At 35.8% G+C, this 21068-nt stretch overlaps 1 protein-coding gene across 3 annotated transcripts in view; it reads left to right on the top strand.

Moving 5' to 3' along the window:
• Window positions 1–21068, top strand: part of GLI2 (GLI family zinc finger 2) — a 400515-nt gene that overhangs the window by 364721 nt on the left and 14726 nt on the right. For all 3 annotated transcript variants that reach the window (XM_031959942.1, XM_031959941.1, XM_031959940.1), the window contains 3 exons: window positions 5579–5710; window positions 12514–12663; window positions 20745–20909. In XM_031959942.1, the coding sequence (XP_031815802.1) occupies window positions 5579–5710; window positions 12514–12663; window positions 20745–20909 (447 nt within the window). The remainder of the gene's footprint in view (window positions 1–5578; window positions 5711–12513; window positions 12664–20744; window positions 20910–21068) is intronic.

Below are 21068 nucleotides of genomic sequence, written 5' to 3'. Positions count from 1 at the left end.
ACCTTAGAGATTATAGATCAAGCCTGTCATTTTTCAGAAGAAGAAATGAGGGCCAAAGAGAACTAATGACTTAATTCATAATTACATGACAAATTAGTGATAGAGCAAAACTTCTTAGATTCCTATACCAATATTCCATTGTCTATACCCCATTTGCCTAAAAAGATAATTGGATTAAATCACTTTTCTTTCCATTTGATTCTTCCATGAATGTGAAATTAAAGATATTTCCCCCCTCTAAAACAATTTCAGAAGTCAGTAAATAGAGGAAATAGTCAAGGTAACAGGACGGGGAGGATGTGATGACAAAGATCTTTTTTAGCATTGTAACTGATTATATATATATATATATATATATATATATATATATATATATATATATACATATACATATATACATATATATTCCTGTCTTTCCTGCCTCTGTTTAAAGAGTTACTTGGTTTATGTAGTCCTGAACATCTTCCAATAACTTCCTTGATGAAACTGGAGAATTCTAAGTGATAACAATTTTCTCTGTGCCTCCTATTGCTTCCCATGAGTGGAGATTTTCAGAAATTGGATAACCACTTGTTGGGGGTTTTGTAAAACAGATTCTTGCTTAGGAATGGATTGAATTAGGTAACTTAAAAAAGTTTCTTCTAGATCTGAGGTTCCACAATACCCTTCTCATCAACCTGCCTATCCTGCCTGTGTTGTAAGGGTTAAGACTAACTTTGGTGAAAAGCACATTGCTAACAGTTATAATAATATCTTTTTTTGAAACCAAGTTAAAAAGTTTAGAATCATTTTCATTTAGGTGTCCTCTTGACCAGTGAGAAAATGCACCTGTTAACATTGCAGACAAATCCAAAATCATATTTCTAATCAGAGATCATATAAGAAAATAAAAATAGTCAAATAACATAGCTACTTCCTTTATTTAATGGCTATTCAAGCAAGTGAAGAAAAATCATCTTTAAATATACTTTCATAATGGGAACTAGACATTAAAATGGAATGTTAAGCTCCAGGATGATTCTATGATTACATATGTATATAAAAGGCAGCTGACTGATAGAAAGGAACTGTGACCAAATGTCTCAGTGAGTTTGCCATAAAGGATATCCAGTGTCTTTACTTTTAAACTTAACCTATCAGTGGAAAAAGAATGGCACATAAGGGGATGGAAAAATGGGTGGGTGGGTGGGTGAATGAATGGATATAGGGAAAGAGACCAAGGAACTCTGTAACAGAAAGGTAGTTGCTCATTCTGAAGTATAATAACTATGATCAAGTGGGATAACATAAGTAAAATTTACTTAAAGCACTCCATGCCAGAAATTGTGTGGCTTTAAAAAAAAAAAAGCAAATTCATGACTCTTTTTTCTAAGTTAAATGACCAAAAATTGAGCACCTGCTGTGCCTGAGACTCTGTAGATATTTGCTATGATGGATTGCAAAATAAATATAAGACACAGCCTCTGACCTAGAAGAGCTTGCTTATCTAATCTATTCAGAATAGTAGCAACATAAAACAATATATTACCAAATACCAAATGCAATGTTACAGACAGTGAGAGGATTGAAATGGAAGAGAGCGATGTGGGCTGGAGTGATTAGTAAAGGCCCCAAAGAAAAGGTGACACTTGAATGAGGCCTTGGAAGACTTGGCTAAGGAAAGACAATTTGGAGGTAACATTTTAGAAGGAAAGAATAGCATCAGCAAAAGTGAATAGCTTATATACTGAAGTCCATAATGGGCTTCTTTCTCCAATGAGCTCTCTTCTGTCTTCTCTGCCTCCCATTCCACAGAAATATTTAGCCTCATTGGACTATGCTTTAAAAAATAAAAAACAAAATAAACAAAATCTCCAAAGATCCTTGCTTCTTTCCTTGGAGCTGTGACTTGGAATGGCTTGACCCATTTTATTTCCTTTAGCTCTTCCTTTTCATTCCAGACAGTTCTTATATGGTTAACCTGTTATCTATCAGTGACAAGCAAACAGAGTCAGACCACAGAGAGGGGAATTATTGATTTCTATTCACTTGTAGGCTGCTAGATTTCCCACATGTACACACACACTTCACCTTTGCTTTTAATTGGCTTCTCATCATGCCTTTTAGTTTTGTTTCCACTGAACTTTTCCATCGTCTCAACACCCAACCTTTGTTCTAGGGGTAAGGGCCTTTTCTTCCCACCTGTGGTCCTTGCCTTTCACAGGACTGTTTTTGTCAGTCCTTTTTAACATCAGTCAGTGTTGCATCATTTGCAGGTTTCATTAACATATTATTTGCAACCTTCTATCTGACCCCAATCCGCATAGCATTAATCAGAGAGATAAGAGGGAGTAGACCTATCCACCAACCCCTGGGTCACCACAGTAGACACCTCTTGTCATCATCGATTATTACTCCATGCTTATTATAGTCTTTCAGCTGTCATATGTCAGCCACTTTGAATTCATCTGGTGAACGAATTTTCATTAGATGCTATATCATCAATTTTCCATTCCATAAAGAGAACAGCAACATTTTCCCTTTTGTATTTGTATCACAAAAATCAGACCTTTTACTTCATTAAATTTGAGAAGGGAAGAAGGGAATAGGAAAAAGGAAAATATATACAATTTGTTTTAATAACTCATTTCTTAGAGTTACTTAGGGACTTGGAAAGTAATATTAATTTTTATATGAGCAAATATAGTATATAGTATACTGAATAAAGAATCTGAAAGAAGTAGATTCCAGTCTGATCTCACCTCTGACACATACTGCACTTGTGACCTTTTGCCAATAATTTAAGCTCTGAATGCCCTAAGCAACAATCCAAGATTATACACTGCAAAGCAGTTGACAGTTTTCACTGAAAGATGAAGTCCCCTTATTGGAACCTCCTTATACATTTGAAATGACAAGGTCAGACACAATTGACTATAATATTGTAATATTAATATCACAATGAATACCTGGGGTGGCGAGAAGTTCAGGGGTACATTTTTTCTGCCCCCCCATCTTTTAGTCTCATGACAGTTTTCCTTTTGTTCTTTACTTATCATAGCCAATTCCTTCTTTGTGTAAAAGTGCCCTCTTTGCTTCTCAATTTCTCCACCCAATTCCACCAAGCAATCAAGATTACCTTGAGACTTATTACTCCCTTGTGTACTTATAATCCACAACTCCTATCTGCTTCAGTTTCTTAAACCTTAGAATGAAGATAGCAATAACACTTATCTCCCAGGTATCCCAAATGAGATAGCATTTGTAAAGTACTTGATGAACCTTAAAGAACTATATTAATCACAGACTTTGAGGGGACTTCCAAGATCTTTTATATAGTCTAAACTCACATAAAGCCACCCCAAAGAGTGGCTTCCTTGGCTAGAACCCAGTATAGTTTTAGGCCATAAGACTGGACAGCTCAGTTCTATTGACTACAAAATGTTAGCTACCTTGCCCTTGTCTAAATTTTAAGCACTTATATGTCATGCTATTTTACACTTGTGGTTGATTTCATTTGTTTTTGATATTCATTTAAAAAAATTTTAAGTTCCACATTCTCTCTCTTCCTCCCCTACCCAGGAAGATGATGAGCAATATAATACCTATTATACATGTGAGTCATGTAAAACCTGTTTCCTACTGTGTTCTTTCAATAAACAAATTTATTTTCTCTTTTTACTAATGACATTTATTTTTTAAAAGATCTTTAAAGAACACAGTCCACCTTGCATCTCTGCCAATCTTATACTTCCCTTCTTTCCTAAGTAACTAGTTTTCACTAAGAAAAGTAAAATTTGTCATCGATGATAAGAAAAACTTCATATCAACTTATTTAGTGACTTTAGGCAAGTGTCTTGATTTTTTCCATGCCTGATTATTTTTCATAATCCAGTAGCCTACTTGCCGCTACAATGGAGCTTAACCAAAGATAGAGATAATAATGCCTCCTAAGCTACTACATTTCTTACCTCTGAAGCAAAACTGAATCCTCTAATCTCAATCAAATTTGTCCTTATGCAGGCTAAATGAAACATGATATTTAACCAGACTCTAGACAGCTCTGGATAATAAGTTCATCACTTTCATGGGTGAATATTTCCTCATCTGTAAAAGATGGAGTTGAAACATAAGACATTGGAGCTCCCCTTCTATCTCTAAGTTTATGATTAATAATAGCACTTTAAAGTTTGCTAAGTACTTTACAAATACTGTCTCATTTGAGGCTCATAACAATAATGGGAGGTGGGTACTATTATTATCCTTCAATTTATAAATGAAGAAGGAAGACATAAATTAAGTGACTTCTCTAGTGTTCACACAGCTTGTTAAGTGTCTGAAGTCATCTCTGAACTCATGAGTCCAGGCCCCGGACTCTATTCATTGTGCTACCTAACTGCCTAATTTACCAGATTATGCATGGAGACCCAAGTAGACTTTAATATTGTGATTGCGAAAAGCATTTAAAGTTAGCCCAGAGTTTCTTAGGCTTTTTTTTTCTTTTTCCAGAATCCCTAACTTATAAATGGTTAAAATGAGTGATGACATTACAACATCTCCAACCATAAAGTAAAAACTGTTAGCTTTTAGTGACTTGTGTTTCTTATTTAAATGAGTCTTTGCTAGAACAGGTATACAAATGCTTATGATTCTGGAACTTTTTAGAGTGTTTCAGGGTCCTCAGAATAATACATGTGTGTTTGGCATTTACATATATATATAGAGGGAGAGACAAGTGTAGTTATAAGTTCTATCATGCTTTGAAGGAGGTTAGACTTATTCACTTGGTCAGTACTGGGAATTTTCAGTATGAGAACTTCCACTATCAATGCAGATTATAATTTATAGCAATTTAGAATCAGTAAATATAGTAACTTAAAATCAATAATTTACAATCTTAAATGGGAACTTTCAGTATGAGAACTTCACTGCCAATGCAGATTATAACTTATAGCAACTTAGAATCAATAATTTACATAATTTAAAATCAGTAATTTACAATCTTAAATTAGGAGTTCTTAATTTTTCTTTTTTACTTTTGGTCATAACCCCTTTTGGCAGTCTGTTAAAGAATACAGATCCCTTCTCAGAATAATAACCAATTGTACTAATGCAATTACAATTAAAAAACAAAGTTCATGGACCTCAGAGTTAAATTTAGTTTTCTTAACTATAAATTACTCCTGGATTGCAGTAACCAGGGATACTAAAGAATAAGATACCCACAGTAACATGGAGATTCTAAATCAGAGAGGACCAATTTAGCCCAGATGCTGTAGATTACAAAGCCAGCTTCATATCCATTCTGATATTTTGCTTGTCTTTTTGTGTTAACATAAAATACTCTGAAATGAAAATGGGAATAAGGATCAGAGAGGCTCTTCTGCAGTTCAGTGACTCTGTAGAATGCATCCCCTATCCTTCCACCCACCCATCTTCATATTCCAGATGGGAAAGGGAGAGGGCCAGGTCAACACCTTCTTTTCCTGCTGTGGACCAAGGGTGACCAGCTAGTCTTGATGAAGTCATCTCCACAAACATTATTCATGTCTCCAGGTGAAACAAGCTCACTTATGTGTTTTTTACCCTCCTCCCCCAGGAGCATCTGACAGACCTCAAAGAGGATTTGGATAAAGATGAATGCAAACAAGAGCCTGAGGTTATTTATGAGACCAACTGTCACTGGGAAGGCTGCGCGAAGGAATACGACACCCAGGAGCAACTTGTCCATGTAAGTGATGGCACAGAAAGGCCCTTGGCATAAATCAGGACGACCACAGCCGGTCAGCTCTTTGTCAGAAGGCTCCAGACAGCACCAGTCTGAGCTAGGGACTTCAACATATGCAAAAAAGAATTATGTCATGGAGTCAATATGACATGGCAGGGATGAACTTGTCTGCAGAGGGAGACATTGATACATTCATATTTCATGATGTTAACAGCATTTTCAGTGACAGGCTGGGACAAAATTACCTTCATGTACATGTACACACATGTATGAATGTTTGTATCAGAATAATTGGAACAGGGAGAGAGGCTGCCCTACCCCCAGGAAAGCACCTGCCATTAGAAGATGACAGATTTGAATCACCTGATGCTGTTGAGCTTCCAGGAAGGCCACAGGATGAGGGAAGCATTCAGCACCTGGCCTTCTATTTGATTATCTTATCTTATCCATAGGAGTGCTGTGGGCATGGAGAACATTGATCCCAAAATGGTTTTCCCTTCCTCACTGATTTTCAATTTCAGTAAGATACTGCAGAAACAGTGCTCTTCCAAAATGACACCTTATTCAACATTACTGGCTCCCAAAACTTAGACCTTAATAAGTTCTTGAATAGATATTCCTCTTGAAATGAAATTAATCACGATTATTAGGCAGGTGTGGCTTTGAAGATTCTTAGGCTAAAGTGATTCTTATTGAATGAAATATTCACTCAGAAGGTTTCTGTTATCACTTAGAAGAAACTAGGCTGTTCTCCCCAGACCACCTCCATAAGACGTAATTAATATTTTTAGTTCTATTAATTTAAAGCTATTAAATAGCAAAATTTCCAAGTTTTTTCTGATTTCATAAAATTATCCATTCCCTTTCTTTTTTCTCCTTTCCCTTCTTATGAAAACTCTAGGCTTGTTTACCTTTTTTTTTTTTTTTTTTTACAAAGACTTCATCATGAAAATTTTGCCCAGGAAAACTAGAACTTCTCAGTAAAGACATCTTTTCCACTCCTGAGAGATATAAGAAAGGTTAATTAATGGATCTAATACCTATAAATTATATCTACACTTTTGAAAACCAAATGTGTTTTGGGTTTATCCCACATTTTTGTACAGTAGATTTCCTATCCACCAGATAAAGTAAGACTTTCTATTCTTTGCCTAAAATTCATTCTCAAAGGCTGCCCCCATTCCCCAACTTTTCAATCTCCTCTTTCTACAATTTGCTTAACTTCTCCCTATGTGTGAGCTTGAAACCTAGAGAAGCAGACTTAAAATTTTCCCAAAGGCATCATGTCTGACAACAGCTATTTTGGGGGTTTAGTGAGCAGAGTTATGTTTGAGTAGGGAGAGACCCACTATCATTCACAGAGTAAACTAGCCAAATTTGAAGATCATCCCCAGAATACTGGCCAATAGCTAATGATTTTCTTGGACCATAACAGTTCCTACAGTATTGTCTCCTAAGGTGTAGAAGAGATGTAATATGCATTTGTTAGAGGAAATACCCAGTCATGAAATAAGGAATCTTTTGAAATTATTAAAGTCAGCAGAAAAATCCAAGTGAGATATAGACAGTTCCTCCTTACTCACTGCAAAGGAAAATGATCCAGGAGGATGTGAGAATTAATCTGAGTTTTTAAAATGTTTTTGCTCTAGGTTTTTTCCCTAAACTCAATGTCATTAACTTATAAAGGTACCTTTTTATGCTTCAGAAATAGGTCCGTCTCTAGGGAAAATAGAAAATAGACAGTTAATATTTCTACATATAAATAGGCTTTTGCCCCATACAAGGCAATGTTTCAGGTATTGTGGGAAACAAGAAATATAAAATGCAGTCTCTGCCCTCAGGTAGTATAAAGCATAGTTAGAGACACAAGGCACATGAGATTAACAATAAAGAATGCATAGTATAATCACCCAATGAGTAGTGTAGATAATAGTAAGAGAAAAGAGAGAAGAACCTTATTGGCTGAGGTGATTGGGAAGGACTTTATGGAAAAGGTGGTTTTAGACCATTTTAAAGAATAGGCATATTTGAATAAACAGAGGAAGTCAACAGAAATCAATTCCATGTGATCAAACAGCCAAGATGTAGTTGTAAGAAAATCCTAGATGAGTTGGGAGAATAGAAAGGGCTTACCTTGAGGGATTGCTTTTCTCTGTATATTCCTTGTATCTAGATAAATGTCTGGCACATAGTAGGTGCCTAATAACTGCTTGTTGATGGACCAATAAAGATGAAAGCATAGGCTAGAATAAAATAATAGAAAGCCTCAGATAATCAGAATTAGAGGTTAGTTCCTCATATAAGAAATTTCCCACCAGACGGCCTTTAAATGACTATGGAGAGGAAAAGGAAGAGAGAACTATCATTCCTGATATATGACAAGACCTCCAGAATTCCCCAGGGTTTTCTGATGGGCAAGTATTAGCCTTTGCATGATAACATAGTGGCCCATTTGCAAAACTGAATTTTTCTTTGCTTCCAAAAATGGACTGTGATTTAGTTCAGAGTAAAAACATGGCGAACAGGCATGGGCACTGGGCAGATTATTAACAATTTGTTGCTAAGTAAACCAATAAGAAAAAAATGTTTAAAGTTGTCAAGAAGCATTTTTATCATTTGAAAGGCTTTAAAAATGGAAAGTGGGGCTAATATGATGAGATTATCTGCCATAGTTCAAAGTGTTGTAGATTTCACTTGCCAGGGATGCCCATATTCATATTCATGAAGTTCAGTCCTATACCATAGAAAGCAAGGCTGCTTTTCATTGCTTTTTTTCCCTCTTCACTGAAGCCATAATACTTTTCAATGCCTATGCTTTCAGTAGGGTAATAATGGAGCTCTGAGTGTGGGAAGGTCCTCCATTCATCCTCAGGGTTGCAAAGTTATAGAAGTTGTAGAAGGGGGAGGGCAGAAGGGAGAGGATGGAAGGCTGAAAGAGGAAAGAAAAGGGAGAAAAAGTGGGGGAAGGGAGACACAAGGGACAGGCAGAAAAAACTAAAAAGGGAGAGGAGAGAGAAGAATGAGGGAGAAAAGATTTTAGAAATCCAATAATTCAGTGTTCCTTAATTTCAAAACAATATAATTAGACAATCTATGTAAAGCACTTTGTAAACCTTAAAGCATTATATAAATGTTAGCTATTATCATTATTATCTAAGCATTATTGAGCTGACAACTCAAGCCTCATCTTAATGAAGAAATAAGCTTCTTTTTAAATATAAATTTTTAATATCTTTGTTTTCAAATTGCCTAAATTTCCCACAAAACTTTCTCCATGCCATTTCCCAGTGAGGCATCTCATATACAAATAATTTTTTAAGAGAAAGAGGAAAAAACAAACAGCAAAATGAATCAATACATCAAAACCAAATCTGACATGTGCAGTGTTCCACATCTAGAAAACCCTTCCCCCAACATCAGCAAAGGACTAGGGAGAAAGGTGTTCTGATAGCTCTTATTTGGGACAAAACTTATTCTTGTAATTTTGCAACATTCATTTTTGTTGTTTGTGATTATTGTTCTTTTGATTTACATTGTTGTAGTGCTTGTGTATGTATTTACTTGCCTCTGCTTAATTCAACTTGTATCAATTTCTTTGTCTCTCCTTGCTTCTTTTCTTTGTACTCATCATATTTATCATTTCTTATAGAACAGTATGCCACCATAGTCATATAATTCAGTTTAGCCATTCATTTCCCAGTGAATGTGCATCTGTTTTGTTTTCAGTTCTTTGATGTCACCAAAAAATGCTGCAATAAATAATTTAGTATATTAGGCCTTTTTTTTTTTTATCAGTAACCTCTTTGGGATATATATATACCTTCCTAGCAGTGGAATATCTGAGTCAAAGGATATTGATATTTAATCATTTTATTTTGCATAATTCAAAATTGCTTCCCAGAATTATTATACTAAATGAATAAATTCTTAATTCAAAATGAGAAAGCAGAAACATTATTTATATGACAGAAGAATAAACTTTCAGTGTGAAACTCCTGGTGGTATGTGTACATGTCAATGGGTATAGGAAGTGGGAATAGGAAAAGGAATTTGCTGTGGCAATGACACCACTCTCATCACCAAGGAAGAAAAATCACAGAATGGTGTTGCAAGAGGTACAACAGTGCCAGCAAGTTTCTCTCTTTTCTTACATCTCAGTTGTGTAAGTCTGTGGCAAAATTATGAAGCTGACTGAGTCTGTCGTCAGGGTACCAAACTCCTTGTTCTGCACCCTTACCCTTCCCTTTACCACTACCCCAAAGTAGTCCACCCATGGCCTCAGGGCCTTCCTCTTGCTCTCTTCTTCTTCCCTTTCTTTTATCCTTCCTCTACTTGTTCTGGTCAAAGGATTTGACAAACTCATCCATACTAATCACTCTTGGGCAGTGAACCTCCCAGTGGAATTTATATTTTAACTAGAAAATAAAAAAATTAACTCTAGAAAGGCAGAATTTTAAAAGATTAGGAAAGGTTGTTTTTTTTTTTTTGGGGGGGGGGGGCGCGGAGGAGAGAAGAACAACATGGAGTAGGACTCCCTCAATATACATAAAGGAGTTGAAAGATGAGAAAGAAAAAAAAACTGGGATGGGAGGAGGAAAGTTCCATAATACTTTAATTTGGTATAGTGTTTTACTTTTTGAGAATTGCTTTCACAGATCTCGTTTCATTTGGTCTTCTTAATATCATCCTATAAAATAATCTTATAAAATATTTATAAAAATTATAAAATATAAAATATTTATTAAAAATTCAGACCAGAGCCACCTAGGTGGCTTGGTAGATAGAGGGCTGGGCATGAAGTCAGAAAGCCTCATCTCTCTGAGTTCAAATTTGGCTTCCAACACTTGCCAACTCTGCAACCCAGATTAAAAAAGAATTTAAGTGAGTCACAAATAGTGAAGATCATAAATAGGATGAAAACCCAGGTATTCTTATGTCCAGTCAGTTTTCCTTTCATCACACAATGAAAAAAGAAAGTAAAACAAAGAAACATGGGTAGATACTCATGTATTTTATGGTTTTCCTATTGAGTATAGTCTTGGCTTTGAAATGACTATTGAGTCACAGAATAGAGGAGCTAGGAGTGGAGCTTCTGATCCAACTCTTTCATTTTATAGTTAAGGAAATTGAGTCCCAGAGAAGTGAAATGAATCTATTTGAAAAGAGATAAAAGATTTAAAACAATGACAGAAAGCTCGGGCAGTGATATGTCATGCATCAGCAAGTACAGGAGATCATGTCGGGGATGATATTTTCCTAATCTATATCCCAGATATTGAGTGAAAGGGAGCTTCTTTTTCCCTTTCAGAGAAAGACATTGATAACAGGCTGTACAGATGATAAGTACACAAATGGTACCATGCTTATCACAAACACTTATTAATTCACTCAATAAGTTTTTATGTTTATCTATGTGAATCAGAGCATATTCAAGGTCAAAGGGATCTCAGAGACCCCTCCTGACTTTCTCAACCAATAATAATCTAGATTTCCTTTAAATATTAATAGTGATGGTGAACTACAGAAGGAGTTCATCCCCTTCTGGGATATCTTTTATTATTTGGATGCTCTCTCATGTCAACTCTGAATCAGTTGCCATATAACTTCTACCCATTGCTCTTTGTTCTGCTCTCTGGAGCTAAGCAAAAAAAAAAAAAAAAAATCTAATCCCTTTAACACATAACAGCTCTTCTGATAAAGATAGCTATTATTTCCCCAAGTATTCTCTTCTCTATGTAATAAATATCCTCATTCTTTCAGTTAAACTTTGTGTGATATAGTCTCAGGTGCTCAAATCAGCCTAATCACCATCTCTTGGACCTGTGCCAGTTTATCTCTAGAAATGCAGTCCCTAGAAATGAACTAAGTATCAACCAAAGTAGAAGATAATTATTAGAAATTATTATTTCTCTCTTGTATTTAATAACTAATTATTGCATTAAGACCAATGTTTTTCCCCTTTTCAACTTTCTTATCCAGAAATCAATCAGTGTGGGAAATTTTTCTAAAACATTTCCCTACCCAGGATAGCTAAGGCCTAATCAAAGACAGTAAAATAAATTCTATGTTTAGGGTAATAGAAGCATTTCTGCTCACTGGGTATACTTAAGTCTAGAAAGTGTTGATTCTCCCTTTTGTAAGACAGATCATATGGAAATTGATGTCTCTTTGACCAAGATTTGGGTGACCCAAATCACATACTCCCAGACCTTCATTGTTATATAACCTATCCTCTCGTTGTAATATTCATTCTGTCATTACTTGTTAGAATTGATTGCCACTCCCAAGAATACCTACTCTTTAAAGGGCATATAAACTTGGAGCCCACCACCATAAAGGATCTTTGGTTTAAGAGAGATGGCCATTTTTTTTATTAGTATACATTTTATTAGTATACATACTAATTATTATTAATAAAATTATTAAATCACCCAGAAATTATGTTTCTTAAACCTTTTAAAATGCAAACAATAAAACTTATTTTTTTCTGGTTTTTGTTTTGGTTTGGGTTTTGGTATGTTGCTCATAATTTAGTTTAAGATAAAAACTACTGTTCCTTTTATGGCTGTAATATTGTCCTGTTGAGTCATTTTCAGTTTACAGTACTTTAAAATATCCAGGTCTTTTCTCCATGAACTGATGCATTTAATGAGTGCAACTAATGAGTTGTTTTAAGCACAAGTGTAGGACTTGAAATTTATCCCTATTAAACTTCATCTTATTATTCAACCCATCATTCTAACTTGTCAAAAAAAATTTATTGGACTGGATTTGAGTCATCTTAATCATCTTCCTTATTTTTGCAGCACATTAACAACGACCATATTCATGGAGAGAAGAAAGAGTTTGTCTGTCGCTGGCAGGACTGTACCCGGGAGCAGAAGCCGTTCAAGGCTCAGTATATGTTGGTGGTACACATGCGCAGGCACACTGGCGAGAAGCCACATAAATGCACGGTAAAACTAATGGTCTTCATAGGCAGATTTTTCCTTTTGCTGTCATATAATGTAACTAAGATGTCTTAAACTATTTAGGAGTCTTACCTCACTAGAATGTTTTAAATTTGTTACCAGAAATTATCTACACAAAATCTTTTGAGTTTTTAAGCAAACAGAACTAACTAGAAATTAAGAATGCTTTTGTACTTTGAAAAAATTTTGTTTTCTAGACTTTTTTCCTTAGAAATCTTTTATAGTTTTCCTGATTCTCCCACTCTAAGTGCCACTTGAGTCACTTCTTTTACGTCTTCACCTGCTGCTGCTCAAATCATTCCCTTTTCCTCCTGTTCAACAATCTATGAATCAACTGAACCTATTATTCATCCTAATCTCTTAAGGATATCTAATGGACTGTGTATCAGTGCAATAAATATATGGAAAATGGAGCACATTTGCCAGTGGTTTTATAGCAACCCTTCCCATAACCCATGACAGTCAAACCATCACATTTAAGACCAGCATCTTGCTTCCCTTCTCAATGGGTGGGAGAGGAGTCAGAGGGAAAAAAGAACTTAGAATTTTTTTTTTAATCAATGTTTAAGAAAAACACATTTAGGCTCCAAACTTTTCATTCTCTGGTGTATTACACAAGGAACTAGAAATGTTGGTTAAGAAGATGAAATTTTAAAAAAAGAAGAAGAAGAAGGGATATAAAAGAAATATGCCCTGGAGGCAACACAGTTTTGGAAGTACTGAAAGATCAATTTGCAAACTGTCTCAAAAAAGAGAAAATACTTAATTAAAAAAAATCATAGATGGCATTTTAAAAGGCAGGGCACAGTGTTAACTGTTGCAAAATGAGCCCTCCTTTGCTTCTATCTGGCCAAGATATCTTCTGTAGAATGTATAAAAAAATAATTTGTACATAGAGGAAGGAAGGGAGGAAGGAGAAAGGAAAAGAAGGAAGGAAGGAAGGAAGGGAGGTATCTATTAAGCACTTTTCATAGCACTTTACAAATATTATTTCATTTAAGCTTCACAACAACCCTGACAAGTAGGTGCAATTATCCCTATTTTACAATTGAGGAAACTAAGGCATACCAGAGTTTAGTAATTTGCTCTGGATTACACAGCTCCTAGTGCCTGAGGCTGCATTTGAATTTGTTCTTCCTGACTCTAGGACCTGTGCCCTATCTACTGTATCACCTACCTGCCTAATACTTGATGAAAAATGTGAGAAAAGAACAGAGAGATGCAGCATATCACAGTTTTCTTTTGATTCAAAATTTACAGTTGACTGAAAGATGTAGAAAGTATGAAATTCCACTGTATTTATTGTTTATTGAATGTAGGGGGAAGGAGAGAGGCATTTCACCCTTTAAAGAAAAATATAGTTTAAAAGTAATTAAAAGTAAAAGTAAAAGAAATTAAAAACATACTTTTAAAAGTAATTTAAAAGTAAAATTTAAAAGTAATTCAAAGTAAAAAAAATTAAAATTTAATTTTTAAAATTTAAAATTTAAAAAGTAAAACTGTATATCCCATGCATATGTTAAAGCTCATCGGAGACTATAATATGAAGTGAGGCATAAAACCAAAAGACCTGTGTTTTCCAAAACTGCTTAGTGCTACTTCAGAGGATATCTCGCAAAAATTACCAGTGGGAAGAGGGATTTTTCTAAGATAGGTATTCCAGATTTTCTTGTTCGCAGATAACAATAGTCACAGAATAAGATAGGGCCTCCTCAGTGAAATCAGTGCTCACAGTGAGATTAGATTCATCATCTTCACCAAAAAAAACTAAATGGAAGAAAAATATTTATTTCCCAGATTATACCATGCAAACAAATATAAATCTCTCAGTATACACATATCTTGTACAGTCATGCCAGATGGCCATAAAACTTAATAAGGAGCAAGAAAGTAGATTGCATTTCATCTAAGAAATTGTTCAGTGTTCTCAGTGATTCCATGCTGTTGTCTTACACAAAATCCCATCATTTAATGATATCATTCTCCTAAAAATGGGGCATAGCTAGTACAAAAAAATTAAAAATGAAAAAAAAAACACAAGGAAAGAGGAAGCAGATTGCATCAGAAAAGACTGGGGGAGCGGCTGTTTATTTGATGCCATCATCAACTCATGGGATTGGCCTGGATGTGATACTTTTTAAGAGGACTTCACACTATCTTATAGGAAAATATAGTCCAAGCAAATAAAAAAAAAATTGAACCAAGTTGAAGTTCTCTACCCAAAAGAAAACAGAGATATTTTACCTTAGATCAGTGGTGCCTTTGCATCCCTAGGTCTCCTACCAACCCTCAAATAAGTCAAGGATAAACAAGGCTTTGCTCCAGCGTGATGATATTGGGGTGGATATATGAGGAGACAAGAAATGATGTCATTCCTCTCTATAACAACCCCCATATGGCCCGACCCCACATCTCACCTCATGTTTTTCATTAGTCTAGCACTTTCTTGCAGTTGGACTGCAAGAAGTCAACCAACTTCCCAACATTCCCTCAGAAGACTTGCATTCTTCCAAAGACCCCCCCCCCCAATCTGGTGATGGAGGAAGCTAAAGTGTACCTTCTTGTAGCCCACCTGATCTGGGTCACTGAAGTTCTTCCACTCCATTACTCTTATCCCCCCTAACTAAGGCTCTATGGATAGAGTTTCAGCCTTTTAAAGAGGCAAAATGTGAATTGTTAAGAAGACCTATTGACCAAAGCTTCTGGGTGAAAAACTCTTAGCCTGATATTACCTTCTCCTCACACATTACCGGTAGCCCTTTGTGCCACAAAGTCATTTCCTTACAAACAGAGGTGAAGTCAATCAAGCCCAAGGTTGTCAGTCTAGCCAGGTATCCTTCCTCGCCCTGCCCTCTTCTCCTTTCTCATATTTCCCTAGTAGCAGTTTGCTCGGCCCCTTCATGCTGTCCTGCACCCCCCCCCCCACTGTCCAGAAAGATTCACTCCCCACCTTCCCCACTAGCTGCCAAAGGCCTGCCTCTCTGGTGACTAACTCACGTTCCAAAGTGACCTTTCTCCCTTTCAAAAATTTCCACTTGCCCAGGGCTGTGATTTCCTAGTTATCATTAAGGAAAGCATCTCATAGATTAATTTACATTTAGGTTTAATGAGGGACAACTTGAGTTCATACTCTAAAAATAATTAGATTTTAAATTTATTTATTTTTAACAATATTTTTAAATTTTGAGTTCTGAATTCTTTCCCTCCCTCCCTCTCCCCCCCATATCACCCACTAAGAAGGCAGTATGATATTAATTATACATGTCAAATCATGCAAAAACATATTTCCATATTAGTTATATTTCAAAAAAAGCAAGACCAAGACTTTAATTTGTACTCAGTGTTCATCAGTTCTCACTTGGAGGTAGATAACATTCTTTCATCATGAATCCTTTTGGACTGTCTTGGATCATTGTATTGATCGGTGTAGCCAAGACTTTCACGGTTGATCATTATTACAACCTTGCTGTTACTGTGTGCAATGAAAAATGATCATATTTTAAAAGATGCTTCCTAGAGGCCCTGAGTTAGTTGTTTTATTGTACTGCTATCTTTTGTTTTTATATCACTTTCATTTATGAAACTGTCTTTTCTTCCTTTACCTAGTGAGCTATGCCTTTTTTTAAAAAAATTAAAAATTTAAAATAAAGAGAAAAAATACATCAGCAAAATTAACCAACACATCAGCCTTTCCTGATATGCAGTACACCACACAAAGTAGTAGCCCCCATCTCTTTACAGAAGATATAGAAGTTAGGCATCTAGACATCAAATGGAGGGAATAAATATTTAATTTTGAAACTTCAAGTAGATGAGAAGAATCTGTTGAAGAAGAGGTTCCCAGCCCTTTAAATATCACCATAGTTGTTAATTATTCTGTCTATAGGTAAGAATATTCTTAGTGTCAGACACTGACAGAACAGACTATGTTTTGAAGTAGGGATTCCCAACTTTTTCATTCTAGTTCCTCTTGGCTTCTAGTTAACATTCCTATGTCTCCTATTAAATATGTAAGGAAATACAGTCTAGAATTTATTGTTTAAATGTTCATTAAAAAAAGATATTAATTTCACTGAGATACTATAATTATCAGACATCCTCCCTACCCCATTGAGAAGCTTCTCATGCCATCCCTCCCCAGGTTATGTATTATTATAGGTCGGGAACCTCTATTTTTAATTTTAAAATAACTAATAATAATAAACATTCTTATATTGATTGCTTTGTATCAAGCACTGTGCTAAGTGCTTTTCATTTATTATCTCATTTGATTCTCATAACAAGCCTAGGAGAAAGATACTATCATTATTTCCATTTTATAGTTGAGGAAACTGAGGCAAGCAGAGGTTAAGTTGCTTGCCCAGAATCACACAACCAGTAGTGTCTGAAACTAAATTTGACTCAATTCTTACCTTCAGCTCTGACTAAACTACAAATTGAGATGGCTAAAGACAATTCTTCTGAAGTTTCTTGCATTTTAAAGTGACACACACTCTCTCTCTCTCTCTCGTTCTCTCACTCTCTCTCTCTCTCAGACACAAACACACATACTTGAGCTGGGGGATAGATAAATAGATTGATGCAAGATTTGGTGGATCTGTTATGTGAGATGAGAAGAATCAAAAAATCCAAACTTACTAAATAGACCAAATTGGAATGAGGGAGAGAATGGAGAGGAAGCTCTATTTACACTGCCAAAATAATTCACTTTACAAAAAAATCAATCATGCAATTTCTTCAAGTGATAACTTCCTGGCATATTTTCATTAAAATATGTTTGTGTGTTATTCTTCTTCTAGAAAGAGGGAAAAGATTCTATCTTATCTAAATTTCGTATCTAAACCTATGAAACCAGCCCAGTGACCTGTATACCAGAATAGTGAAGAAGTTGAATTTTTCTCTCCTAATAAAGAATATTGGGATGTGGAATAAATGCTCAGGAGAGCTTTCAGAATTCTCTTTAAGGGAGATATTTGAAAAGAAGAGTGAGTCTCCTGTCTGTCATAGTTTAATTATGCCCTTCCTAGAAACTTAGCCCTGATTATTCTATATTTGCCACATTATGACCCTATGATGTACTACATTTTGGGAGGGACACTAAGAAGCCAGAAGTTATCCAAAAGAAAATTGTTGGTGGTAAGGACTCAGAAATATATGCTTTTACATGGGCTGCCATCTTTCCTTCATGACCCGGGGGCACCTCTCCCTCCCCACCCCTTCATTTTAAAGGACCAATGACCTCAAAACTTAGTTTCTAATCCCTCAAATTTCTAATACCCTCCATCAGAAATTTATATGTAACATACATACATACACATTTAATATTTTTTGTTCATGTTATTTTCTCCCTTTTGCACATAAGCTCTGGAAGAAGATAGTGTTTTATTTATTTGTCTTTGTATTTCCAGTATCTAATGTAGTGTCTGACACACAGTAGTTGCTTAGTAAATGGTTGTTGAATAAATGTTCTAAAGCAACTCGGTATACATAGTCTATAGAGCAGAAGACTTAGCAGGAGTTGTTTTATCTGTCTTGAAACTCTTGAAATTCTGTGATATTGAAAAGGGAATTAAACTTTTTCCCCAGGAAAAGTTACTGGGGTAGAGATTTTGGTTCACTATGAGGATGTAGTCTAACAATTAGAGCTGTCAAAGAGTGGAACAGGCTGCCCTGATAAATACTGAATTCTCCATCCCTACAGGTCTTTAAGCAGAGGCTGTTTCAAATGTTATAAAAGGGAATTTGTGCTCCAGAGCAGGATGGACTGTATGACCTCTGGGGTTATCTGACCTCTGACAATGAGATTCTACAGTTTTTAAACAGAACAAAGCACTCTCCATATGCAGAAGCTCCAACTCAGGTCTTCCTGACTAAGCTAATAATTAAAAAGATTGTGGTTGAAGAGAATTCTTATAAAGATTTTTGTGTTTTAAAATCTCTCTGTCTCTGTGTGTGTGTGTGTGTGTGTGTGTGTTTCTCTCTGTCTCTCTCTCTCTCTCTGTCTCCTTGTCTCTCTTTCTCTCTCTCTGTCTGTCTCTCCTGGTCTCTCTTTCTCTCTCTTTCCCTCTCTTTCTCTATTGAGAGTCAAGAGAACCCAGGTTCTAGCCTCATCTAGTCTCACTTCTGCTTGTGGGACTTTGGCAGAAATTCAAATTTTCCCAGAATCTGCTAAATGCAAGGCACTAGATTAGGTGCTAAAGATGTATAGAAGAGTAGAGGTGGGGAAAAGAGGACTCCATCTCCCTAGGCCTCGGTTTTCTTCTGTAAAAATTTCCCTTAAAAAGACAAGCTTGAACAAGTTGACCACTAAAATCCCTTGCATCTTTAAATCCAGTAATCTGAAAAATGCTAAAATAGGAGATCTGATCACTTCTTCAGTCCTATTCAATTCTTCTCAGAATATACAGTTTTCTCTCCCCCGTCCCTTCTAGGACTAAGGAATTAACCATCTTCAGTTTTAATTATTCTTTTAGTCAGTCACATGAGGAAATGAATCCCAGTGGTAGAACAGGCTCATAACCAAAGAAACTGAAAGCTACTGTTTATGGTCAGAACAGCTGTAGAAAATTTGAAAGAATAATAGATATGACAAGCAATAGCTAATTTATCAGGCTATTCCTGCATGCAAAGCTCTATGTTAGATGTTATGGGAGACACAGGATGTAACAAAGCCTCAGTTTCTGTCTAAGATTGCTTTCAGCTCTGATACTATTTTTTTTTTAATTTAATAGACTTTTATTTACAGGATATATGCATGGGTAACTTTACAGCATTAACAATTGCCAAACCTCTTGTTCCAATTTTTCACCTCTTACCCCCCCACCCCCTCCCCTAGATGGCAGGATGACCAGTAGATGTTAAATATATTAAAATATAAATTAGATACACAATAAGTATACATGACCAAAACGTTATTTTGCTGTACAAAAAGAATCAGACTCTGAAATATTGTACAATTAGCTTGTGAAGGAAATCAAAAATGCAGGTGTGCATAAATATAGGGATTGGGAATTCAATGTAATGGTTTTTAGTCATCTCCCAGAGTTCTTTTTCTGGGCATAGCTAGTTCAGTTCATTACTGCTCCATTAGAAATGATTTGGTTGATCTCGTTGCTGAGGATGGCCTGATCCATCAGAACTGGTCATCATCTAGTATTGTTGTTGAAGTATATAATGATCTCCTGGTCCTGCTCATTTCACTCAGCATCAGTTCGTGTAAGTCTCTCCAGGCCTTTCTGAAATCATCCTGTTGGTCATTTCTTACAGAACAGTAATATTCCATAATATTCATATACCACAATTTATTCAGCCATTCTCCAACTGATGGACATCCATTCAGTTTCCAGTTTTTAGCCACTACAAAAAGGGCTGCCACAAACATTCGTGCACATACAGGTCCCTTTCCCTTCTTTATAATCTCTTTGGGATATAATCCCAGTAGTAACACTGCTGGATCAAAGGGTATGCACAGTTTGATAACTTTTTGTCAGCTCTGATACTATGAGATAAGTGCATGTAAATCTACATTCAAAGAACTTAAAGCCCAACTGGAGAAAACAAGGCTAACATACACAAAAAGAAAGTTTAATTATCAAAGGAATTATAACGACATTATTGGCATTCACAAGAGAAAGCAAGATTATTGAAGGCAAGGTTATCATTGAAGGATTCATGGAGGAAGAAGAAATGTGTCTTAAGCTTTAAAGACTTTGAACTTGCAATCCAATGTAACCTTTAAAAAAGTTTGTAAGAGATTTGCATTAGAGAAAGGAGTAGGGAAAACCTTCTCAGTTAGAATCCTATAATATTAGTGCTATAAGCCAACTTATGGATCATTTCAAGCAGTCCCTCTCATTTTATATCTGAAGAAACAGACTATTTTTTTTACCCATGCAAGGATCAAACTAGAGAGTTCCTAGAGCTAAAACCCAATAAATACTTCTGACCCTTTCAACTGTAGCATACTGCCTCTCCTTAAACAGGGTCCCTGTTTTTCAGTTTAGTTTCAAATTATGGGTTTATTGATTTCCTCATCATTTATTCAATTTTTATCTTTTCAATTTCAGTTTGAAGGATGCTCAAAAGCCTACTCTCGACTGGAGAACCTAAAGACGCATCTGAGGTCCCACACGGGCGAGAAACCTTATGTGTGTGAACATGAGGGATGCAATAAAGCCTTCTCTAATGCTTCTGACCGGGCCAAGCACCAAAACCGAACTCATTCCAATGAGGTATTTCTTTTAGGTTTGGGCTTTTGGAAAGTATATAGAAAAGTGGGTAGAGCCAGAGTAGGGAGAACACTAAGGTTAAAGAGCAACTTCTCCAGATGGACTTCTGAGGCTTCTATACTCAAAAGCCTTTAACTTTACTGTCTGATCCTGAAAGGAGCA

Source organism: Sarcophilus harrisii, chromosome 3 (genome assembly GCF_902635505.1).
Source record: "Sarcophilus harrisii chromosome 3, mSarHar1.11, whole genome shotgun sequence".
NCBI lineage: Eukaryota > Metazoa > Chordata > Mammalia > Dasyuromorphia > Dasyuridae > Sarcophilus > Sarcophilus harrisii.
Note: the sequence above shows the minus strand (reverse complement) of the source record. Positions and strands in the feature narration are given on the sequence as shown.